Raw genomic sequence first — 24,853 nt, forward strand, 5'->3', positions numbered from 1 at the left:
TCCGCAAACTTCCTCCTAAAGTCTACAACAGGCAGCAAGCAGGACCTTTCACATGGGTCTGTGCTGTAGGCAAGAGGCTGGCAGAAGGGGGACAGTCTGAAAGGAGGCGGCCGGGTGGTGGGGCTCAGAGAGTATCTTTGACTGCCCCCCCCCCCCCCCCCCCCGCCTCCCTGCCTGGCCACAGCATGCTGTCAGACGGCAGCGAGCACTCTCCCCTGCCCGTCTCAAAGGCCACGTGCGCGAGGGCGAGGCCCGGAGCCGGTGGGGAAGACCCTCTCCCACCTTGTGAGCCAAACCAGACATGGCTGTGCCCCTCCTCCCCTTCGGCCTGAAGTGTGGAAAGCGCGACCCCCAAACTTACATGAGAGGCACACAGTTGGAAGGGCCCCTTCATTACTGAGCGCGGACGTGGCTTTCACCTTGCCTTCCAGGGGTTAAATTCGTGCCTGGGTGTGTGGCAGGTGTGGGTCTGGCAGCGACCCGTGCCTTCAGATCGCTCTTGGGCCAGCTTGCCACGATGCCCAAGTTTTCCCCGCCCCCGTCACTCCCCTGCAGGGAGGCACGGTCAGCATGTCCTTGTTCAATGCAAATTTGTTACCTAGCTGAAGTCACACATTAATCCGCCAACATCAATTCATCATTGGCTTTCACATTAGCAGAGAGCAAGGCGATGAGATAATGGAACACGGGGCAGGTGAATTTTGATGAAGAAGGAGCAGGGGAAACAGGAGCATGAGTCACTGCTGGTGAGAAATGGCTCAGAAGCGCGGCCGGGAGGTGCGCTGGCAAAGGGGATGGGGCCCCAGCTGGAGGGGACCGAGGCCGGGTGCGTGAGAATAAAGGTTTTTCTCCTCTTCTAAACCAGGCTGCAGAATCACGGCCAGGGATGGAAAGATTCAGGGTCATGCAGATCCTTCTAACGTGGCCCGAGGCCTTGGGCTCCTCCTGGCAGGTGCTTCCTTGTCTGTGCTGGGTCAAGGTCTGGTCTGGCAAGTACTATTTCTGCCTGAGTGCTTTGTCTGTTGCCGGCCTGGCTCTCGCGTCTGCTGCACTGGCCTCCTGGGCCGGTGGAAGCCGCTGACCCACGCCTGTAGTGGCAAACACGTCCCCAAAGTCGAGAAGTGGAGGGGGGCGGGGTCGAGGGCACGTAAATGCTTTATCGAGTAGGAAAGCGCCTTGGCCAACCTCAGGTCACTCTCATTTCATAGTGGAGAAGCCGAGGCTCTGAAGTGTCCCTGACCTGCCGGCGTCGGCCACTTGTTAACGGAGCGTCTGAGACCAGAGCCCAGGTCAACACCGCGCGCCCTGACTTCTGGGCTCAGTGGATGAGCCTAAGCGGGAGAGGCGGAGTTTGAACTTAGCTCAGTAAGCAAAGGGGAGCCGCTGCAGTTTCTGACCAGAGAGGGCCAGAGGATGGGTGAGGGCTGCAAAGCGACATCAGAGGTGGTGTGAAGGGGCCAGGACAGAAGGCCACCGGGGGAGATAGGGGCAGGGGCGGCGACGCGAGGAAGGGCCCAGGCGCCGCCGGAGGAAGTGGGGAGGCGGAGGGGGTCTTCTCCCAGCGCCGACCTTTTCTGTGCTCCGCAGGAGCCGAAGCGGGGCTGGTGGCTCGCGGGATGCTCCCGAAGGCCGGGCCGGGGAGGTGGCACAGCGGGTGGGGGGAGGCGCAGGGACCCCCGCCTCTCCCCCCACACCCGGCCCGGAGGGCGCGCTTCCGGGCCGCAGCCACGAGGTGGCGCCGGCGCGCCGAGGAAGCGCGGCGGCCGCTCCAGGGCCGCCCCAGCAGCGGCTCCTCCGCCTCCTCCGAGGAAACAATGCGGCGCCTCCCCGCGTAGCGCGGCGCGGGGCCGGACGCCGGACACCCGAGCGCGGGCAGCCGAGCGAGCGGGCGGCAGGGCGGGCGCGGGGCGCCCTCGCCGAGAGCCATGGGCGCGGCGCGGCGCGGGGCCGGGGAGCGGCGCGGCCCGGAGGCGCGGGGGGCCGGGACGCGGGCCCGGGGCCGCCTCTAGCCGGCACCGAGGGCGCGGGTCCGGGGATGAGGGCGCCCGCGGCGGGGAGCCCGTCTGCGCGCCGCGGCGCCGTCCCGCCCAGCGAGCGAGCCCCAGCAGGCAGACGCGCGGCCGGCGGTCGGGGAGCGCGCCGCCTCCCGGCCCTAAAAATGTGAAGCGGGGAGGGCGGAGACGCAGAGACGGCCCGGCTGGGCGCCCTCGCCGCCCTCCGGCAGCCGCGCCGCTCCCCTTCCCCGCCCGCCCAGGCCGCGCCGACCCCGAGCAGCGAAGCCGCCGAGCCCCCGCCCCCCCGCCTCCCTCCCGGCCTCGCTCAGACCCGGCTTCGGCCCGCCGCGGGTTCGCGGCCCGGACGCGGCGGGAGCAGGGCCCGGGACGGTGCGTCCGGCCTTGCCCGCGGCTCCTCGCCCAGACAAGTTTGAACAATGATCACAGTCAACCCGGATGGGAAGATAATGGTCAGAAGATGCCTGGTCACCCTGAGACCCTTTCGGTAAAGTTCTCTCCCGGCTGGCGCGGGGAGGTCTTTTTGTCCGAGGGGGCGCGGGGTAGGGGTGGGCGAGGTCGTTCCCCGCGAGGGTGCCCGTCCCAGGGGCAGAGGGCGGCGGTTCGTGTTTGTGATGGCCGGCGGGGCTGTAGAAGGGATGGGGCCGAGGTTCGGGTTCGGGTGGGGAGGGGCGTGTAATTCTGAGACGTGTCCCGGGGTGGCGAGGACTCGGGGTGCGAGGGTGGGAACGGGGGCAGAGCGCACCCGGGTTGTGGCCCTGGGCCCGGTAAGTCGCCTCTGCCAGGGTGCCCCTTCCCCGCCCCTCAGGGTCCTTCCCACTTCTCAGACGGCCCCACCCCGGCGGCGAAGTTCTTGCGCGGCGCTGGGAGGCTTCCCCGCCCCGCGTGCGAGTCGAGCCCTGGGTTGAGTCGTCCACCTGTCCCACCGCTTTGCCCTCGTCTTCTGCTCGCGCTCCCGTTCTCGCGGCGGCGTGCGGGCCTGTCTCTCACGGGAGGTTCCCCGAGATGGAGCAAGGACGCCCTCCCACCCCCCTTTCTGCTGGGAATTCGACCCTCCGTAGCGTCCGTGGAGAGTTGGTGGCAGGGGCGGCGCTGTGGAGCGCCAGGGCAGCGGGAGCCGGGACCTCTGGGAACGTGGAGGCAGGATAGAGGCGAAGACGGATCCTTTCGCCCCAACCTCGGGGGGCCAAGTCTAGCTGGGCTCTGTCGAACCTCTCCAGGCCCCTCCCCCCTCCCAGACCCCGGGCTCCTCTCCCTAGAGCCCGCGGAGCCCGCCTGCTGCTGGGGGTGGGGAGGAGACGCTAAGCGATGGGTGCCCAGCGGGGTCGGAGAGCCACCTTGCCCAGCGGGGCTGGGTGGCAGAGGGCGCCGAGGGAGCGGCGAGGGCGGGGCGGTGGTCGCACTCCGGATGCGGCCACAGGTTCGGTGTGGACGCGGCTCCTTTCCGCTGGGGCAGGAGCTGGGCAGGAAGAGGCGCAGGAGGGCTGTGGGAGGGTCGGGTTTTGAGCCCCTCCCCTCCAGGCCTTTGGCCGGCGTCCCCGCCCCTTCCAGCTGGTCTCCCTCCAGCCCCCAGACGGGAATACCTTGGCTCAGGTGTCTCCGGCCTCCCCAGCACCTCCAGCCTCTGGATGGGCTGGGCCTGTAGTGTGGAGCTAGGCAGCCTGCCTTCCCGACAGCGCGGCTCATGATGGACCGCCGATGTCTGGGGGATGCGGGAGGGGAGGATCGTAGAGGTGGCGGTGCCAAGTGTAGGGCCTCGGGCAGGAGGCAGGGGGATGGCTTGACGCAAGGTTCGCATGGGAAGCAGGGCGGGAAGTGGGCGTCCCTGGAAAGGACCTTACTCCTCCAGCGAAATCCTCGAAGGCCTGGCTGACACTGACCGTTGAGAGGGTCCTCTCCCGGTCTCTGCCACCCCATGTCGTCCCGCCCTCCAGGTCATGGGAAGGCCCGCCAACCGACCCGAGCTTTGGCTGGAAGTTTTCTGGTGCAATTGGAGGCGGCTGCTGGAGCCAGCACCATGGACAGCGCCCACTCCCCAGAGCTCCTTCCCTCTGGGGTCCTGGCTCTTTCAGGCTTTTATCTGAAGCCAGGATTCAGAGGTGGTATTGCATAGACTCCCCTCCCTTCAAGTTCTGTTTATTCACCTAGGGTCTTCCTAGGCTACCCAGAGAGTCACAGCCAGCAGTGGAATCTTCGTGTCCCCTTCAGATGGAGGGGGGCTGGCCTCTAACCACATCACCTCTACCTGTTAATTTTTTTTTTTTTTTTACCCGTTAATTTTTAAGGCCAGGCTGGGAGCCCTGCTCCCTTTAGTTTCCCCAGAGCCTCATTCTGTAGTTGCTCCCGGAATATCGTTTGAATGGATACACAGACGGACGAAACCATTTTTACTGGAATCCACCATCAATGGCCCTAGGATTGGGGTCTGGCAGAGAGAGATTCAGATGAGGTGTGTTTGGGGCGTCAGATTCTAGGCTAAAAGTTTAGATCCCTTTCTCGTAGCAGGTTTGTTTCAGCCCTGGCTCTAAATACAACCCCACAGCTGGGGAGGGGGTTTGAGGGAGCGGGAGACAATAAACTTGAGGAATCCGTCCTTGTCCTCAGGCCGGGAGACGATAGCTGATTCTTTCAGAATCTTCCTGGGTGCACAACCACCCGCCTCCTACACTGTTTCTCTGGCTGCTGTCCTGAGACCAGCCTGGCTTCATCTTGGGATCCCAGGGACCCATCCTCAAGCTTGGTGGAATGCAGTGAGGGTCCCTCAGAGGTGAGGGAGCAGTGTCTCGTGCCGGGTCGCCTGTGTTCCTGTCACCTCCTGGGGGAAGCCCTCAGTGCTTTCTCTGCTTTGGGGTTGTGCCCCCTCTCCAATTTAATCTCTAACAGCTTCATTTAAATATGGGGTGGGAATTTTGTTGTGTTTTTATTTTCTTCTGCAATTGTGTGTTTTCTTTAATGGGCCAAGTTTTAATTAAATACTGCTCTGCCAGCTTCAAATAATGAAGATTAAAATGCATAAAGCAAGTCTTGCATGGGGACGCACACAAATGTGGAGTGGAGGGTGGCGGGTGGAGGTGAGAGGGCTGGAGGTCTCTAGCATGACTTGTGGGGCTCCCTGTGGTGAGCCTGGCCTCATATAGGATGGGGTTCCTCGCCCTGACCAGAGCGGCGGGGGTCTCCGTTTTTAGCTCTGCCAGTTCTGCAAGTCCTCTGATACATTCAAGGTCCCCGAGAAGCTGCTACCTCTGGCCTCCCTGGGACTGTGCTGGTTAGCTCAGTTCTCCTGTTTGAGGCCCGGCACCTCGTACGGAAACAGCAGGAACGTGGGGCTCCCTGCTGTCCCCCTGGGGCTACCCCAGGGCCTGGCACCTGGGAACTAATCAACTATGTGTTGAAGGGACGAACAAGGGTCCTGTTTTGACCAGCTCTCCTGATCCGTGCAATAACGCGCTCCCCAGATGACACCCCGTGCTCAGGCATCCGCCTCCCTGATCGGTCAGTCCGGAAGCTGACGACTGCTAGGTGCCTGCCCGGTGAAGATGTGGGTTGGGAGTAATCTGGGCCTGGAAGGTGGCCACATGGCCCTGGCCTTGTAGATCGTACCCTCTGGTAAGAATGGAGGCACACGCCACCCGCCTCGAACATGATAAGGAGGTGTTCAAGCCAGCTCATGACTGATCGCCTTGGCAAGACCTGTGTGCACAGTGCTGAGCTGAGCCCAGGTGATTGATGGGATCCAGGTGGGTTTTGTCTGGACCAATTACTTGCCCTCTGGCTGGCATCGGGTCCTGCTGTTTCCATCTATGCCCGTGCTTCTCAGACTTCAGCGCGTAGCAGCATTGCCTGGAGAGCTTGTTAAAACGTGTTGCTTGCACCACCCCCAGAGTGATTCAGTAAGCCTAGGATTGGAGCCCAAGACTTTGCATTTCTACCAATTCCAAGGTGATGCTGTTGCTGGCCTGGGGATCACACATTGAGCCTGCTTAGTGAGCCAGGCTCTGTCTGGAGTCTAGAACTTGCCGGATCTGTGCCTGTATCACTGTCCCCTGGGGTTTTGCGTGAGGCTCGCGGCCAGCCCCTTGTAGTCCACTTCTCTTTATTCTGCTGTGACAAGAGACCTGGCCAGGAGCTCAGCCCCGTTTCATCCTCACACCCTCACCCGTTCATTTGTACAGAGCCCTTGCTGGGTAGGGGTGCACTCCGCTGACCTGTCTCTGACCCGCCCTGTCGCTCCCTGCAGGCTCTTTGTCCTGGGTATCGGCTTCTTCTCACTGTGCTTCCTGATGACGTCTTTGGGAGGCCAGCTCTCTGCCCGGCGCCCGGGGGACTCCCCCTTCACCATCCGCACAGAAGGTATCTCGGTGGGGAAAGTGACTCAGAAATGGGTGCAGGTGTTTGTGGGTTTGGGAGAAGGAGGCCTTTGAACCTAGCGAACTCAAGGGACCTCCTGGGTCTCCGTCCCAGGGATCCTGGCCACCTCGTCTATGGATGTGTGCTTGGAAAGGGACCGTGGCTTGGGCCGCGTGACCTTGCACGCTGCTCTGGTGCCCCAGAGCTGTGATCATCAGGCTTCCTCTGGTGCGGACTCTCGGGCCAGGGAAGGGCCTTTGAGTCGGGGTCTCCCAGGCATCCGAAGGGGCTGCTTGAGTTGTTTCCTCAGTGTGTGTGTTGGGGGAGAGTGTTTCCGAATATGACGCTCGTCCCTTTGAGACACACATACTTTGTGCTTTTGACCCAGGCTGTGGCCACGGCTGAGGGGGTGGGAGGTGGGGGCCGGAGTCAGAGGGAAGACCCAGTCATGGCTCGTGTGTCTTATCCCTGAACCCTTGGGACCCAGTCCAGACCTTCGTGGCTCCTTGCCCACGTAATACATGTGAGGGAGTGGAACAGAGGTTCAGAGCATGGGCTTTGGGGACCAGATGGACCTGGTTTGTACCCTGGCTCGTTATCCCCCAGCTGCATACGATTGGCCATGGCACTTAGCACACCTACAGAGAAGGAAAGTCATGACCGTCTTCGGGGGCTGGATTGAATGAGCTCACAGCGCTGGGGGCATGACGGGGTCATGACCAGGAAGAACCCCCAAGGATGGCCCTCCTCCCCTCTCTTCCTACTCCAGGAAGAGCGGTGAACAGTGCAGTCTTGCTCAGTGTTTCTTAGAGGCTCTTTTGGTGACAGTGGGCGGGAGACACGCAGGTTAGTGGGGCAGCTGAGACACATGAGGCTTCTGGAACTATTCATCGGGCTGGCTGGGTAGGCGACTCTGCAGAGATGTCTGTCTGAAGTCCACTTTCTCGCCCCGCCTCCCCCCTCCCCGCCCCAGGGCTCGGCGATGTGGCTCCCCTGTTCCCACTGGCAAATATACCCTAAGTAGAATGGGCTGTCATCCAGGGTGGATGCTCTCAGGGGCCCTGGTTAGGCCATCTGGTGTCTCCTCATTAGATTTCTTCCTTTGGTTTCACGTGTACTTCTTTAGTCATTCAAACCTGGATGTACATTAGCGTGTCCCAGCTCTGACTTGCAGAGACTCGCTTCAGTCTCCCCGAGCTCCTGTTGTCTCCTCTGATAAACGGGGATCATGCCTGCGCCCCCGAGGACGGCCACCAGGAGCATTGAGATAACACGTATGGAGGGGCTCTCGCAGCGCCTGGCACACGGCGCATGTTCCATCCGTGTTTACTGGACGTGTTCAGTCTGAGACAGTGCGGAAAAGGTTGTCTAGGGAAGAGGGCCGAGGAGATGCTGGGATGTCTACACAGGAGGTATACGTGTGAATAGGGGCTGGAAGACGGAAGGCGGGGCGGTTGTGAAGGCGCACTTGAGGGGAAGCTGGGGGGGCGGGTATGAGGTCACTGGTGGGGAGGGGGGTGGATGAGTGTGAGGAGGTAGGTTGCACAGATCGCCGGTCAAGCTCCCTGGCTGCCACTCCTGGAGAGGGGGCGTGTGTGTCTGGGTGGCTGCGATAAGGGGCTCGAGGAAGTTGGGTCTCCAGAAAGGTCAGGGATCCAAGAAGGTGGCAGTTGGGGGCTGGGGGAGGGGAGGAGGGGTGTATGCCTGGGCTCTGGTCCCCCTGCTCATCTCCCTGGCAGGGGATGGGTCCAGTGGCCCAGAGCACAAGGGGCTTGCGGGAGCCCTGCGGGGCTGTGCCTGCGCAGTTTTGCCTGCAGAGACCGTAGGAGTCCAGGGCCAGCCAGATCTGTGTCTTGGGGGTGGGCGGAGCCCTAGAGGGGAGAGGACTCGCCCAAGGTCACGCAGTTAGGTTGGAGGCATGTGTGTGTCTGCATGTGTTGTGCGTGTGCGCATTCCGCTTTCTACTGGACTGTAGTGCCCCCAGACCGAATGCATCCATGCACCCAGCAGCCTAGATCAAGGAACAGAACGTGATCAGCCCCCGGAAGTGCCCTCCTGCCCCCTCCTGCCCCCTCCCGCGGATGACTGCCCCAGGGGTGTCAGGACCCTGACTTCTCCTAGCGCAGACGAGATGTTCCTCTTCTTCGGACTGTCGGAGGGTGGAATTGCGTGGGGGTGGGGGTGGGGGGCGGATTCTGTGTGTGCCTTTTCCTCTCACGACTCTGTTTGTGAGAGCCGCCCGTCTCCTGGTGTGTGGCTGTCGGCATTTGTCTTCACGGCTGTCGTGCAAATTCCATTGTGTGGATGCATCATATTATGCTTATCCAAAAAAAAAAAAAAAAATCCTTGCATCGGTCAACAGACCCATCTGAGCCCAACTGGGGAAACAGTCTGTCCTCTCCCGGCTTGTCAAACTTGTGAGGGCAGCGGGTCACCCCAGGACGAGGCTGGGGAGAGGTGGATGGAAGAAGGGTGTTCTCCACAAGGGGGGGGGGGGCGACGGTAGCCTCGGTCGACGGTGGTCTCCCTGGGGAGGCTCCAGATACCCCTCTGGGCCAGTTTATATTTTGTGATAAAGTTTGCTATTTGGGGGATAAAAATCTCCTTCTATATGCTATGCACTCGTCTCAAGATCCAGGGGGAAGGAAGCTGGCGGGCAGCATGACTGGGAGAAATGTAACCTAATTCCCTCTTGCTGCAAGGGGCTTGGGCCTTGCGGGGGGAGGCTTTGGGGCATGCGCCTCACCAAACCCCAGTCCCTCTTCCCTGCCTCCTGGCTCCACCTCCCCTGTCTTGTCCTCGGGAGGAACTTGCTCAAGGGGCCCCGATAGGAAGTTGTGTCCGAGGCCTCCCTCCCAGTGTTGCTGCAGATTCCCTTCCTGCTCCCCCCACCCCCAGCCAGGATTTGAACCTGGGGAACATCAGAGAAATATTTCCTTGTTCTGTGGCTGTCTCTGGCCTCCGACCACGGTGCTAGGGGGCTGTTTCTGTCAGAGGCTGGTAATAGATGGGGGGCCAGGGAGGTCTCTTCTACCTGACACGAAGGGGGGCTCCTTCCATTTCCAGGAACCAGCTAGAAAGGGTAGGGGTGGGGACAAGAAAGGACAAGGCTGGGGGGTGGGGACAAGGGAGGATGGGAGACAGACACAGAGAGTGTGGAGGAGGGAGCAGAGGGGGCCTGGTGGGAAATGGAGCACCTCTGTCTGTATCTCCTGGCTTCCCAGCTTTCCTTATTTATATGGAAATATGGAGACAACGCTGGGGCCTCACATTAAATACATTTCAATTTAGCCGACACCAAGAGCGGTGAGGTGACTCAGGGCAAGCCGTGGCAGGGGCTGCTCTGCTGACAGTCCCTGGGTGGGTGGTGGCAGTCAGGGGACTAGCTCCGTGCCCCAGAGATCCTCTGCAAGTGGTGGGGAGCTGGCTGCCCAGGTCTCTGGAGCTTCTAGTCTGTGCCATTTGCAGACAAGAAGGGCCACCCTGAGTCCCCCAGGGGCTGGGGACGGTCTTGCAGTCTTGGTCTGGTCCGATGGAGGTAGCCTTACAGACCCATCGGAAAGGGGCCTTCTGTGTCCTTAGCCACGTCCCTCAGCCCTCGGGTCTTCTGGGGTTACCCTTTCTGTTGACATTTAAAAAAAATTTTTTTTAATGTTTATTTCTGAGACAGAGAGAGACAGAGCATGAGTGGGGGAGGGGCAGAGAGAGAGGGGGACACAGAATCTGAAGCAGGCTCCAGGCTCCGAGCTGCCAGCACAGAGCCCGACGCGGGGCTCGAACTCACAGACTGCGAGATCATGACCTGAGCCGAAGCCGGATGCTCGACCAACTGAGCCACCTAGGCGCCCCATCTGTTGACATTTTTTAAGAATTGGCTTCATCCTTCCTATGAAGGGCCATCCCGAACCCCACATATCTCTGAGGACTCTCTGGGGGGCTTACGTTTCCCTGGCCACCTCTTGCTCTGATCTCCTGCCTCTCCCCTCCTACGTCCTCGGTGTCCCCGGCATTGACCTAGAGGGAAGGGCATGCTTTCCCGGAAGCCCCTGCACAGAGGTGGGGGTAATGGCATGGGGGCTGTGACCACTGCTCAGCAGAGCAAGCAGATGGCAGTTTCCTCCTGCATCCCTGCAGCTGGCGCTTCCCCCCCACCCCTGCACGGGCGCTGCCCTGCCCCCCCTGCCCCCTGCCTCGTTCTCCCTCCTCCTCTCCCAGGCTGAGCCAGGAATCTCCAGTCTCCCTACTTGAATATGCAGGGTCATTTAGCTCTTTGTCCCTCTGCCCTGGGCATCTAGCCTCTGCTCTGGCCCTGAGCTCTCGCCCTAAGGGGATTCGGCCACCTTTGGGAGAAATGGTTCTTTCTTCTCCTATCACCCTCATCTCCAGAGGCAATTAGGGGATGAGCCACAACGGCAGTCCCAGCCCATAGAATCTCAGGGTCCAGTAAGTCCAATGCCCTCATTTTATTTTATTTATTTTATTTTATTTTATTTAAAAAAAAATTTTATTTCAACATTTATTTCTTTTTGGGACAGAGAGAGACAGAGCATGAACGGGGGAGGGGCAGAGAGAGATGGAGACACAGAATGGAAACAGGCTCCAGGCTCTGAGCCATCAGCCCAGAGCCCGACGCGGGGCTCGAACTCACGGACCGTGAGATCGTGACCTGGCTGAAGTCGGACGCTTAACCGACTGCGCCACCCAGGCGCCCCAAACGCCCTCATTTTAGAGGAGGAGAAACTGAGGCCCAGAGAGGGAAAGTGGCGCACCTATCGGTCCCGCACCCCTGCGGCTGGCAGCCGAGCGGGTGGAGTCCAGGCTTCGCGACTCCTACTCCGGCTTGCCCGAGGCCGCTGTCCTGCTCTGACTCTGCTTGGCTTTTGGGGTCGCCGCGTCTCTCGGTTATTGGCCTCAGCAGCTGTTTTGCAGCCTGCCCAGTGGGGCTCAGGGTGTGTCTGTGGGGAGGCTGTGTCCCTGTGGTTCCAGGGAGGGGCTCAGGCAGTGAGGAGGAGTGGAGGAAGCCTGGGATGGGCTCAGAGAGAGGGGCGGCAGTGTGACAGGGCCCGGGTGCCAGGCCCGAGGCCTTCCAGGGAGCACAGCACTGCTCCAGAAGCAGTGATATGGGCTCAGCATCGCCGGGGTGCCGCGCCTGCAGGAGCGAGCTGTTGCCCAGACTCTGTGGTTGGTCCAGTTGGGCCTGAGTGCTCTGGCCAGGTCATGGCTGGGGGAGAGGGGCTTGGTTAACGGGCTCTGACTGAGGGTGTCCCCAGCCGTGGTCTCATTCTCCTTTTTTCATCCCGCACCTTTGGGGAAGAGGCCACCTGAGCCTGAGCTGTGAGCATCGGCTCATCAGGGCTGCCCCGGGAGGCCGTGCAGGTGGCGCACTGCACAACTCCAAGAGTAGTACTAAGCAGCGGCCAGATCAGATCATCTGATGTTCCCCTATTTTTCTAGCTGAGATGATGGGAACCCCCCCTCTTGTTTTACTCTGTGCTCCGGGCATCACGTGAAAGCCAGGTGTTACATTTGGATGATGGACTTGGGTGGGGGTCTCAGGGATGAGAGCGATTTGAAAGACTAACCGTTGGCCCCGATTCTGCGGAGTTGAAAGAGAGAGGAAGCTATTTATATCTTCTTGGATTGATTGACTGGTTGAGTACTGAGTGAGTGGGGCGGGGCGGAGCGGTGGGAGAAACTGGCTTCACCTCACGCGATGGTGAAATCTCCTAATCCCGACTGGTTTGTTAAAAATCTACCCAGTCTTTCCAAGGGGGGGAAATGTGGGGAGACTTCTAGCTACTTCAGCTGCTGGTGCGGGAATGGAGACGGGGTGGAGACAGTGCGTCTTTACTTCCTTCCTCTAGATGTGCATTTTCTCCAACACCGTCCGCTGCTGTTGTTCTTGGGTAACTGTGTGTGTGTGTGTGTGTGTGTGTGTGTGTGTGTGTGCGTGTGTGCGCTTTGGAGCCCGGGACCCTGGCTTCTTTAAGGAAACTGCAGCTCTGCCTTGCTGGGGACTTGGTGGCCAGCTGGTACTTCCTTCCATAGCACGTGAATGAGCCCTCCCCGGCTCCTGGTGGCCTCCCTTCTGACCTCAGGTGGGCTCAGCTTCCAGGGGACCCCAGCCAGGAGTGAGAGAAAGTGGTAGCAGCCACTGGGCCAGGCCAGGCCCCAGAGCCAGGGGACACGGGGGACAATCCAAGCAGAAATGTCACAGGCAGCCTTGGTGACACGAAGCCTTCCTTGCCGCCCCCGCCCCCCCCCCCCCCCCAGCTCAGTCCAATGCCTGGAACAGAGGAGAACAGCCCCCTCCTGTCTCCCCTCTTCTCCCCACCCCTGCCCCCCACTTCCTAGTGGCCTGCCATGCTCTCTGCTGCCCCCTCTTGGCACTGTGACATCGGATTATTGTTCCTTGGGTTGGGGACACAGAGGCCAATAGTGTTGCCATGACTCGCCCTTGGCCACACGGCCACATCGGGGATTGGTGGCAGAGGTGGGCGAGAGCCCCTCTGAGCCCACTGGGCCCCAGTGCCGCTGGTCCCCCGCCCCCCGGCCCTCACGATGCCCATGCACACGGGCAGACTGGCAGCGTCCGGTGACCGTGGTTCTTTGCCCGGGGCTTCCTACAGTCGTTGGAGCTGGCTGTGCCACCCACGGCAGGTGGAGAGTAGCAGAGCCGGGCTGTCCCTGGGAGCAGCCCTCAACAGTGACTGCAGGAGATGTTGAGCGCATACCCTGGCTCCCTCACGGCCCCCCCACCCCCAGAGGACAACTCTGGGGGCAGGCTCTGCACCTGCTGGTTCCCCCAGTTTGGTGGCTCGCCCTCTCTGGGCTGCCTCCCCTTCCCTGTGTCATCTCCTCGCTCCCTGACCGGGGTTTCCTTCACCTCTCGAATAAAAGCCTCGCCCTTAAACTCTGGTCTTGGGCTTTGCTTCCGGAGAACCCGACCTAAGGCCCTCCCATCCCCACCCCTGGAAACCCCGGGAAGCATTCAGGTCTCCATAACAGGGCTCATTTGCTGTGAGAGGCTCAGAGCCTGGCCCCGGGGAGTCTCACGGAGCCAAGCTGGGGATTGTGGCACCTGGAACCGAGTACCTGTGGACTGTTTGGAGGGGCCGTCAACACCTCCACGTGATTTGGTTGAAAAGGGAGGCAGGGACCTCTCTCCCACCCGGGCACGTGTGACACGATGATCGGGAATAATTAGGAAATCGTGGAGAATCTGGGCTGGTTAATGAATGGCATCTCGGTTGAAGCCCCTCGCTTCTAGTTAATTTTGCTTTTCACGAGGTCTCTCTTGCCCCTCAGTCCAGGAGTTGATCTTTGGGAATCCAACGGCCAACTGAGAGGACGAGTTCGCGATGGTTTTCTATGCTGGGGTCCGGGGGGGTGGGGTGGGGAAGGGGTCTGCCAGAGGCTGACAGGAGAACAGTGCCCCGAGCTCCTTGAACGTGGGTTCACAACCTCTCCTGTGTATGCACACCACGTGGGTGGCCAGCAGCCTGCAGACCCCTGGGCCCCACACCCTACAGATGTGAATCGGCAGACGGTGACTAGGGCCTGAGAATCCGGATTTTAACAACCTGGCCAGGAGAGTCAGGTGCGGAGTGGGCAATTGGCCACATTTTTGGAAGCCCTGATCCAGAAATCCTGTCTGGACCTTAGTGCTGGGGGACCCTGGGGTTCCTGCTCCCCCAACCGGCCCTTTCCCGTCTCTGCACAGACCTGAGATGATGTCTAAAGCTCCATTTTGCACGCGACAAAACGGAGGCCCAGAGAGGTTAAGATGATCTCAGTGTCACCCAGGTGGTAGAGAGCAGGTTGGCCCCGGGCTCTGTACCCCAACACAACGAAGCGGGGGGGGGGATCTCCTGTCCTGCAGGGGTGAGGGGTGGGGTGGGCTCACTCTCCCGACCCCTCCTTGGCCTGGGAGAGTGGGAGCGGGGCTGGAGTCTGAGCCGCCAGGTTCAGGGGGCCCCCGGGCTGCGGCTGAGCCTGACTGTGCCCGTGGGCCGTCTGCAGTGTTGGGCGGGCCGGAGTCCCGCGGCGTCCTGCGCAAGATGAGCGATTTGTTGGAGCTGATGGCGAAGCGAATGGACGCGCTGGCCAGACTGGAGAACGGCACTGAGCTGCACCGGGCTTCTGGCGACGGGCACTTTGCTGCGGACAGGTAAGGGGTCCCCGCAGGGAGAGTGGCACTTGGAGTGGGGGAGGGGTGGATCACACCGTGCGGGGCGGGGGGGGGGGGGGGGGGGGGGGGGGAGGGACAGCAGGGGACGACTGCCTGCCGTGCAGCCTCCAAATGCTCTCCCAGAGCTGGGGGGGGGGGTGCTATCGGTCAGCCCCCTTTCTGCTAATGGAGAAAACTTAAGAAATACGGAAGCCGCACAAGAATACCACCCCAGAGCGCGTTTCCACCACCAGATTCAGCGGCTGTTAACGTCTTGCCGTGTTGGTGTCCTGACTCCCTCTTGTCCCTTCTTAATAAGGACCAGAGATGAAGGCCGGGGGGCGCTTTACCTGCTTCCCCGTGGAGACAGGTGCCTTCCCGAGTTAGGCGTCAATGGCTCCCGGCACATGCGTGTTGTATAAGCACATGCTGGGAACGCGCGGTGCGTGGGGTTCACGGGCATCCCACAGGTGCATTTCCTGCACCTGCTTTTTTCACTCGACACGGCACTTTTGAGCTCTGTCCACGCTGACGGTCATGCGGGGGTGGGATGGCCCCGGTGGTTACCCGTCCTCCACCGATGGGCCCGGGTCATTTTTTGCCAAAAAGGATTTCTTGGTTTATTCGTTCTAAATATTTCCCTCCCGAGTCCAGAATATCCAAACATCTCCAAGAGTCTGGGCCACAGTCCCATGGGCCTCAGCAGCGGGCCCACACCAAATGGTGTCTTGGGTGCTTAAGTGCCCGGAAACCCAGAGAATGAGGAAGCGCGGAGTCAGGGCCCTCGGACTGGGCTGTGGAGGGAAGGGCTTGCAGCCCCCCCACCCCGCGCCCCATCCCAGGGAGACGGGCTCCGCCTGATCTCTTTCCAACACTGGGGTTCCTTGTGACGTGGATTTGCGCAACGTGTTCTAACTGCTAAAAAGTAAGTTTGAACCCGGCACTCAACACGATTTAGGAAAAGCTATGCCTTGGCCGGTGTGATTTGCTAAGAATGTTCTACGGCTGAAAAACCCAGTGGAAATCCACGCTTCTAGACAACGTGTAGGAAGGACGTACCTCAGCCAGCACGTGGGAGGTAAAGGCCGAGGCTCCGGGCACCTGCTGTTTGGAGTTTCGCAGAGTCAAAGTTCAAGTGTTGGCGGCCGGTCCTGGTCATTGTGGGGCCCCGGCCGGCCGGGGGAGGGGGCGTGTGGCACGGACCCCTCCTCTGGAGCCGCGTGGGGTCCGCTGACATAGCCTGTGCGGGCCGGGCTGCTGGTCACGGGACACACCTCACACGGGCCCCGCTGACTGAGCGTCCTGACAGCCGGTCGGGTCCAACCCCAACGGTGTCGTCAGCTCTGCCCCCGCTTCGTGGGTGCTTTAATCTCTGCCGCGTCGAGGAGGGAAGTGAGGTGCAGAGAAGTTCCGGAACTCACCCGAAGTTGCCCGGCAGCTGAGGGGCCGGGCCCGGCTCTGGACCGAGGCCAGCTAACTCCAGAGCTCACGTTTCTGACCCCTGTGCCCTTGGTGGCTGCTTATTGAACGTGTGGCTGCGTGTGGGTTAGTTTTTATTCCTTTGCAACACTTTGCATCCATTAATTTACAGCTCGGGGGGAGACTATCCTTCACTAGATCTTTGCCTTGATTTTTTTTTTTTTGGGGGGGGTTGGGAAATGTAGACACCAAAAGGACAGTCCTGGAACCTCGTAGTGTGAGGAACCGGCCACAGTGCCTGGCTCCTGAGTCGGCTGCCTGGCTGGGTGCTGGGCGCCTGGTTAGACGCTCTCTCACCATCCCGGGATGAGCGCCTGACAGAACAAACTAGACAGATCCTCTCAGGAAATATATTTTGGACCCACTAAGCGCCAGGCTACTGGTGCTGGCGACGCAGTGGTGAGCTTGTCCTCACTCCTGTGGAGGAGACAGGCAGTAACTGAGAAAAAGAGGTTAATGAGATGATGTCAGATACCGATACGTGCTCTGAAGGGTTTGGGGTGGGTGTCCTGTTCCCACAGGGCAGTCTGGGAGGGCCTTTCTGAGTTGGTGATACTTCAGCTTGATTCTGAACAATGGGAAGGAGCCAGCCGCGCGAGGAGCTGGGAGTAGAGGATTTGAAGAAGCGAAAGGAACAAGTGCAAAGGCCCTGGGGTAGGATGAGCTTTAGTGTGTTGGAGGAAAAAGAACCAATGGGAAAGGCAACATGGCGGAGGGTGGTGAGGGATAGGACAGGCTGACAGGGCAGGTGGCGTAGGGCTTTGTCAGCTGTGGTGAGTATTGAGGACACTATTCTAAGAGGCGTGGGAGTTTGCTAGAGGGCTCACAAAGAGGGGGTGATAGGAGCTGGCTTTGTTGGTTTTTTTTAAGGATAGTTCTAACTGCTGTGTGGAAAAGGGAAGCGGGGGAGCTGGTGGCAGAAATGGGGGGAGGGAGGCAAAGGTGTTGGGCTCCCATGGAGTTCCTTCCCTCTGGGGCATGAGATCATTTTCTTCGGCATGTACATGGCGTCCATCGTCCGTCCATCGTCCCTCTAATCCAACCCCTCACCCCCGCTGTCTCCTCCTTGCTCCTCTCCTGCCTGCCCCCAGCTCTGCGGCCGCCCCTCCGGGCTGTCTGTCGGTCTGTCCACAGGTCACCAGGGCGAGGGCAGAGGACGCTGTCGCCTCTCCACTGAGCACCCAGCTGTGGGCGACAGAGCAGAGGGGCAGCTGGCCTGCCTTTTTGGACGCTGGGGGGTGGGGTGAGCTATTGTCAGCAGCTCTACGCCTCTCTGGTTTCTTCCCATCCTGGCCTCTCCCTCCCTCCCTCCCTCCCTCCCTCCCCTGCCCTGCCTCGGGGAGGAGGGGAGTCCGCGCCACCTCCTAGCTCCCTCCCCGACCAGGGGAAGTAGCAACAATCCATCAAGACCAGCAGAGCCCATCAAACCCCATAGGCAGAGCTGTAAATTTCAGGGACATTGTTGTTTCTTGTTTCAGGGAGAGAAATGGGCGTGTCCAGGGCACGCAGTGTGTCTGTGTGTGTGGGGGGGGGGGTTGCTGGCTCACACCTCCCGCGTGACACTCCAGCCCCCCGCCCACCTTGACCCACCCGGGGCTGACCTGGCTGCGGCCGGGCAGATGAGAAACCTGCGATCGTGCTGCTGTGCTTCCAGCAGACTCTGTTCCCTGCGCTTGGATTCCCCCGCCTCAAAATGATCTGTGGCCTTCACTACCTCCTCTGTCCTCCTCCTGCCCTGCCCTGCCGGAAGCTTCTGGACTGTTGCCTCCCCCCGCCCCCGCGTGGTTGGCATGTCCTCTGGGAAAGCAAATTTGCTTTTTTAGCCTAGGAAAACCTAATTAGGGGTTATTTGCAGATTTGCTGCAAATGGCATCGTATTATGTACCCTAAAGCCAAACAGTAATGATCTCTGAATTTCCCATAAGGCTTCTCTGCAGCAGCAAAGACGGCCAACGTTTCAGGCCGTCTTCTTCGTTCGAGTCAAGCGTGAGTCCGTATCTGCCGGGCGCTTACTGTGTGTGGAGTCTGGGCCGGGGTTTCCGGAATGGGTGGAGAGGACACAGGGGGACCGGGGGTGGAGCCCTGTTCTCCAAGAGCAGCATGGGACCCTGCTGGGGAGGGGGATCCCGCACCTGGCCCGGGGCACAGCTGGAGAGTCACCACAGCAGGTGTCTGTTGGAAGTTCCAGCGGCTCAGGCCCCACAAGGAGGGTCTGAATCCTGGCTGCTGACTGGGGCGGTGGCCCGGCAGCACGTCATGTGACTCCTCCGAGCCCCCGCTGTCCTCATCTGGCGGGAAGAGATAACAGCAGAGGGTTAACGTCTAGAGGACCTGGTGAGTGAGGGGAGCAAACCCCAAACTTGATGGCTGTGGAAACGGTCTACAGACTCTAGATGTCCCAGTTTATGTCTTCAGTCTCAAGTACCCACCTGCCCACCTACCTGGGGGTCCCGGGAATGACTCAAATGCGGTGTCTCCTGGGTACACCCGAGCCCCCCCCATCTCCCCAGCCCTCCCGACCCAGGCCATGCCAGCCCCACTGTTTCCATTGCCTGGACCCCCAACCTTGGAGTCGGCCTTGACCCTTCTCCCTCTCACTTGTATCCAGTCCGTGAGCAAATTGTCTCCACCTTCAGAATGTGCCCAGAATCCCACCTCTCCCCACGGCCGCCACCTGTGTCCCCGTCCCCCCACTGATTCCCAGCTCAGCAACCAGAGAGATTATTTTAAAATACCAATTCAGGGGTGCCTGGCTGGGTCATTCGGTAAAGCATGCGACTCTTGATCTCAAGGTCTTGAATTCAAGCTCTGTATTGGGCATGGAGCTAACCTAAAAAAAAAAAATACCGGGGTGCCTGGGTGGCTCAGTCAGTTGAGCGTCCGACTTCGGATCAGGTCGTGATCTCACGGCTCGCGAGTTCGAGCCCTGCGTCGGCCTCTGTGCTGACAGCTCGGAGCCTGGAGCCTGTTTCGGATTCTGTGTCTCCCTCTCTCTCTGCCCCTCCCCTGCTCATGCTCTGTCTCTCTCTCTCTCTCTCTCTCTCAAAAATAAATAAACATTTAAAAAAATTTTTTTAAAATACCAATTTGGTCAGGTGCCTCCTCCTGCATGGCTCCCTATCATACCCAGTGGCCTGTGACCCCGTGTACCCAGCCCTGTTGTGTGTCTGGCTCACCTCCCCTGCTATCTTCTGTTTCACTCTCTGGGCTTTAGCCCACCAGCCTCTCCGCTGTTCCTGTAGCACAGTGGTCGCCCTCTGGCCACAGGGCCTTTGCACAGGCCATGCCCTCTGCCTGGAATGATGCTCTTTCCTCAGATCCAGCCAAGTGAGTCAGTTTTCTTACTCTCACGGTTTCCTCTGGGTTTTGCTTAAATGTCACCAGTGAGTCTTTCCCCGAGGACCTATGTCAAGCTGCACCCACTCTCCTGGACTCCCCATCCCTCTTCGCTTATCACCCCCTCGCCCTGTGTATTTCCATGATTTGTTTGTGTATGTCTGTCTCCCGAGCTGGAATGTATGCTCTGTGAGGGCAGGGGTTTTGCCTGTTTGACTTCTGGATCCCAGAGTTCAGTAAGTGCCTGCTGAAGAAAGGAAAGATGGGCGCCTGGGTGGCTCAGTCGGTTGGGCGTCCGCTTCAGCTCGGCTCATGATCTCACAGGTCACGGGTTCGAGCCCCGCGTCGGGCTCCGTGCTGACAGCTCAGAGCCTGGAGCCTGTTTCCGATTCTGTGTCTCCCTCTCTCTCTGCCCCTCCCCCGCTCAAGCTCTGTCTCTGTCTCTCTCAAAAATAAATAAACATTAAAAAAAAAAAGAAAGGAAACAAGGAAGGGAGGAAGGAGGAAGGGAAGACAGGTAGTTTGGGTGCCCTTGGGAACTCTGTTAAATGTGAACCTGGCACGTGTAGCGTCACAGGGAGACAGAAGCCACATGCGCTGCGGCCATCCCCGTCCCAGACGACTTCCCGTTCTGTACCCGGAGGAGGCTGGCCCACGTGGGGGTGCCTAGTTGCTGCCCTGTGGCGTCTGGGAGCAGGAGCCGCTTGAACCCCGGGGGCCGCCGGCCACCGTGTGAGTGTAGAACCCTAAACGTGGTCACGGCCCTGGACCTGGTGGTTTCGTGCTGGGAATCCGTCTTAGGAGAAGCATCTTAACTTAGAAACGCGTTTGTGAACACGTTGGTCGCGGACGCCTTTTTTATAGCGTCAAAAAATGTGAGCAACGGGGTGCCTGGCTGGCCCGGGCAGTGGGGTATCCGATGCTTGATCTCGGGGTCGTGCGTTCGAGCCCCGTGTTGGGTGTGGAGAGATTACTTAAAATAAAATAAAGTCTGAAAAAAAAAAGAGAGAGATGTTTGAGCAACGCTTGAAATGTCCACCAGCAAGGAAACGGCGCCCTGACTGTGGTGACTGGGTGGGGCTCATGCCGTCCTCAAATAGGACGTGGACGGGGACCTGCGGGGATTTTAGGGACAAGGGACACTGTGAAAAGAGCAGGTTCTGTAATTATAAACAGAGTTGGATTACAAGTTAAACAGTGCAGCGGAGATGACCGAAAGGAGGTGTGTCGAGATTCTTGTCTGGGTAAGGAGAGGAGGGTTTTTCCATTTAAAAAAAAAGAGAGAGGGGCGCCTGGGGGGCTCAGTCGGTTCAGCGTCCGACTTCGGCTCAGGTCGTGATCTCACAGTTCGTGAGTTCAAGCCCCGCGTCGGGCTCTGGGCTGACGGCTCAGAGCCTGGAGCCTGTTTCCGATTCTGTGTCTCCCTCTCTCTCTGCCCCTCCCCCGTTCGTGCTCTGTCTCTCTCTGTCTCAAAAATAAATAAACATTAAAAAAAAAAAGAGAAACTCGAAAATGCTCCTAGATGCTGTTGGCCACCTGCGTGCCAGCAAAGCCTGTGGCCTGAGCCAAGAGGCCTACGTGGGAGGGTGGGGAGCAGGGCAGGGGGCACGTAACCTGGGAAGACCACTTTGGGGGCTGCTTTTATTTATTTTTTATTTTTTTATTTTTTTGGGGGGGGCTGCTTTTTTTTTTTTTTCAACGTTTATTTAGTTTTGGGACAGAGAGAGAGACAGAGCATGAACGGGGGAGGGGCAGAGAGAGAGGGAGACACAGAATCGGAAACAGGCTCCAGGCTCCGAGCCATCAGCCCAGAGCCCGACGCGGGGCTCGAACTCACGGACCGCGAGATCATGACCTGGCTGAAGTCGGACGCCCAACCGACTGCGCCACCCAGGTGCCCCCGGGGGGGGGGCTGCTTTTAAAGGCGTGCCTCAATTATGTCCCACCCTGTGCGGGGCCCCTCCCTAACAGGACAGCCTCCCTGTGGAGATCGGGGTGGGGGTGGGGGCGCTTGTCTGACCCCTGGGCTGGAGAGAGGCCAGGCTGGTGGGGAGGGACCGGCAGCTGGGTGACAAGGGCAGTCAGGCTTCCAGGGCGGAAACCTAGCAAATATGAGGATAAGTGTGAACAGTCAACTATCCTAACAAAGACAGAGATTCTCAACATCCAACTGTGTGCTGTTTGTAAGACAGGCAAGATACACCTGTACAGTAGGGTCTCCATGTGTCTTCAACAAAATATACACGTGAGCTATTAAAAAAAAAAAAATCCCCCGGGGGAAAGCCAGGCCTGGGGTGTGGGGGTGGGAGCTGGAGTCTGGCTCCTGTGTCCCCGAGGCCAGCTTTGCCACCCCGCTTTGCCCCGCTCATGGGGCACTGACCCCTTCCGCACGTGCTGAAACCGCACGAAGCCCGACTCCGGCTCTGTTCCCGTCAATAGTGGGGAGGTCATCCGTCTGTCTGTCTGTCTATTGCTCTAATATAAATCTATGTGGATGGATGTGTATGTGTATTTCTTGGTGCAAGAGAGAATGCTCTCTGCTCTTGCTTAGGACGGGGCTAGAAGATCCTGGGTCAAGTTCAGAGCCCCCCCCCCCCCCCACAGCATCAGGGGCTCTGGACGGGGGTGAAGGGGGCCAAAGACGTGGAGGAGGAGAGCGGTAAAGTTGCACGGAAGGCTGGACACTTTCCATCCCGTGTGGTATGCGTGAGAGGGGGACAGACAGGGAGGGAGCCAGCCGCAGAGAGAACGCGTCTCCCCGTCCACGACGCTCGTGTTTCTCGCCGAACGTGTCTCTCTCTCCTGGCCAGCGTGTCTGTGGGCACCTGTGGGCTGAGTCTCGGTGTTTTAAAAGGAAGGCGACCCGTTTCGTAATAAAATAACAACTCCCAGCAAGCACGCTGGCCAGCTGTGCGGGAATCGATACCCTGTTAATTGAATGCAACCCTCATAAATCATGGGAGGAACACGAAATTCAACCTCCTTCCCCAGGCGTCCAGGAGAGCTTGTTCAAGGGGCCAGGGAATGAGGGTGGCTCAGGGGCCGAGAGGAGGGGCTGGGGCCTCAAGGGGGCCTCTTGGGGGGGGGTGTGGCCTGAAGCCAGCAGATGACTGGAGCCCAGCCAGCCTGGCCGGCCGAAGGGACAGATACGTGGCATCTGTGTCCTGCCCCTGTGATGACTGGCTGTGGTGTTGGCTGCCTCTCTGGAGGGGGGGAGGGGCACTGGGGCAGTGGCCGGGGGCTGGCTGCAACACGGGTGGCCTTGGGGGCTGGCCTGTCCAGGAGGCCACCTGTGCTCTGGTGGAGGGGTTGGCGGTCCGCCTGTGGGTGCGAGGTGAGGGGTGCTCAGGCAGGAGAGCCGGAATACTGTGGATCCTGGAGTATTGTCCCAGTGGCTCCCCGGGGCTGGGGAGTAGGGTGACCAGGGGCCCGGCTTGGCCTTCTTTCCCTTTGCAGGGAAGAAACGGTCGGCCGCGTGCCTGTCGCTTCCTGGTTGTGCAGAAATCACACGGGCCCGTGTCCTGAGCTCCGGGCGTGCTTTCGTGTTTTGCAGACGCAGTGGGAAGGAGCAAGGGCTGGCAGAGAGGGCCACGGCCTGAGTCCCTGCCCTGTCCCCAGCCTGCATGCCACCTCAAGGACGTCGTCGTTGTGATTTTGTCTTTTCCCGGTCAGTTTCCCCTCCATAAAGTAAGGGGCGAGGCCGGCAGGGCTCTGGGGTCCTCTCCGGCTAATTTGGGAATGCCGATTCCCAGACCCGGGCAGGCCCTCAGGGCCCTCGTGGGCCCACGAAGGCAGTGTGATGGGCTTGGGCACCCCGAGGGGGCGGCTCCACCAGGCAGGGCAGGTAAGAGCTCCTAGAGTGGGCGGGGGGGGGGCACTCTTCCGTGGGGTAGGGGCGGCGGTGGCCTCCTCGGAAGCTTGCCCGCGGATCCTGGGACGTGCTTTCCCCTTCCCGCCTCTGCCCTGCCTGCTGTCTGCAGACTTTGTGTCTCAGGCTGGCTCAGGCCCCCTCGGGCCCCTTTGCTGGGAGAGGGAGGTCGGGGGCCTCTTCTAGCCAACACCAGCCTGGGGTGGCCCTCCGCCCTGAGGGCTGAGTTCTGGTGTTCAGTGGACTTTGATGGAGAGCTGGCTGAAGCAACAGTGATAATAGTTAATGAAGATAATAAATAATACTAGCAGCCTCTCTCTGTTGGGTACTTATTATGTACTTTGACTTGAGCAGTGGCCCAGTGAGGAAGGTTCTATCCAGGTCCGTGATTCCCACATGAGGGCCCCGGGCTCAGGCAAGGAAGGGCCTGGCCCAGATCGTAGACCTGGAGGGGGCAGGTGCCCGGCCTGCGTTGTCTGCCCAGCCCTGTGGTCCTGAGACTACCACGTGACTGCCACATTTGGAGACAGGGGGCGGGATGTGAAAAGGTCCTGTGGTTCTTCGTGGAGCGTCTGCCCAGCTGGGAGGGATGGTAGGACCCAGCTGACCTGAGGGCCTGCTGGCCCTAAGAGCTTCCCTCTTTTCTGCCCCTGCCCGGCACCCGTAGCTTACAGGTTGGGGCCGGAGAACCTCACCCGTCGTGGGGAGCCGCGGGGTCGGGCTCGGGAATAATGTGCTGCTACAGGGTTAAGTGCAAAGGGGGGGCAGGGGCATTGGGCAGAAACGGTCCTGAGGGTTCCACCCCGGGGATGTCACTCCCTAGATCGCGGCCTTGGTCCTGACAGCCTGCCCCACCCCCACCCCCTGTGCCCACCCTTGAGCACAGACCCCTTGCCGGTGAACTGGTACTTGATTTTTCCACTTAATAGCTCCGTGGCCCTGAGCAAGTCACTCAGCCTTGCTGTGCCTTGGTTTCCTCCTCTGTACGATGGGACCATTAGAAGGGATCCTGATGCCGTGGAGAGAACTGCCTGGGGCCCCCTCAGCAGGAAGCCCCTGCTCGGACGTCCTGGTCCATCCCCCCCCTTTTTCTTTTGCACTTGGGAGCTTCCGAGGCCGTGGCTGTGGTCTGCGGTCTCGTGGCATCTACTTTCACTGTCGTTCTTTAAGAGAGCTTCCCAGGGAGAGAAGACTAATCATATATATATATATATTTTAATGTTTTTTAAATTTATTTTTGAGAGAGAGGGACAGAGCGTGAGCAGGGGAGGGGCAGAGAGAGACGGAAACACAGAATCCGAGGTAGGCTCCAGGCCGTCAGCACAGAGCCCGACGCGGGGCTCGAACTCACGAACCACGAGATCATGACCTGAGCCGAAGTCGGACGCTCAGCCGACGGAGCCACCCAGGCGCCCCGAGACTAATCACGTATTATTTGAAAATAAAAGCGCCTGGGTGGCTCCGCCGGTCCGAACATCCGACTCTCGATTGCATCTCAGGTCATGATTCCAGGGTCACGGGATCGAGCCCCGCGTTGGGGCTCTGCGCTGCGGGTGGGGTCTGCTTAGGTTCTCTCTCCCTCTGCCCCTCTCCCCCGCTCAGTCTCTTTGTCTCCCTTCAATAAAATTAAACACAGAAAAT

At 59.7% G+C, this 24,853-nt stretch overlaps 1 protein-coding gene across 3 annotated transcripts in view; it reads left to right on the forward strand.

Moving 5' to 3' along the window:
• Window positions 1-636: 636 nt before the first annotated feature.
• The window catches only part of MGAT5B (alpha-1,6-mannosylglycoprotein 6-beta-N-acetylglucosaminyltransferase B), a 73,805-nt gene continuing 49,588 nt past the window's right edge, over window positions 637-24,853 (forward strand). For 2 of the 3 annotated variants that reach the window (XM_011289402.4, XM_011289403.4), the window contains exons 1-3: window positions 2,288-2,499; window positions 6,250-6,362; window positions 14,382-14,529. In XM_011289402.4, the coding sequence (XP_011287704.1) occupies window positions 2,432-2,499; window positions 6,250-6,362; window positions 14,382-14,529 (329 nt within the window). In that variant the 5' untranslated portion in view covers window positions 2,288-2,431. Of the gene's footprint in view, window positions 747-2,287; window positions 2,500-6,249; window positions 6,363-14,381; window positions 14,530-24,853 lie in introns of those variants that run through there. The other variant, XM_045044558.1, reaches the window with a different exon arrangement.

The sequence above is a fragment of the Felis catus genome, chromosome E1, assembly GCF_018350175.1.
Source record: "Felis catus isolate Fca126 chromosome E1, F.catus_Fca126_mat1.0, whole genome shotgun sequence".
In the NCBI taxonomy this organism is placed as follows: Eukaryota; Metazoa; Chordata; class Mammalia; order Carnivora; family Felidae; genus Felis; species Felis catus.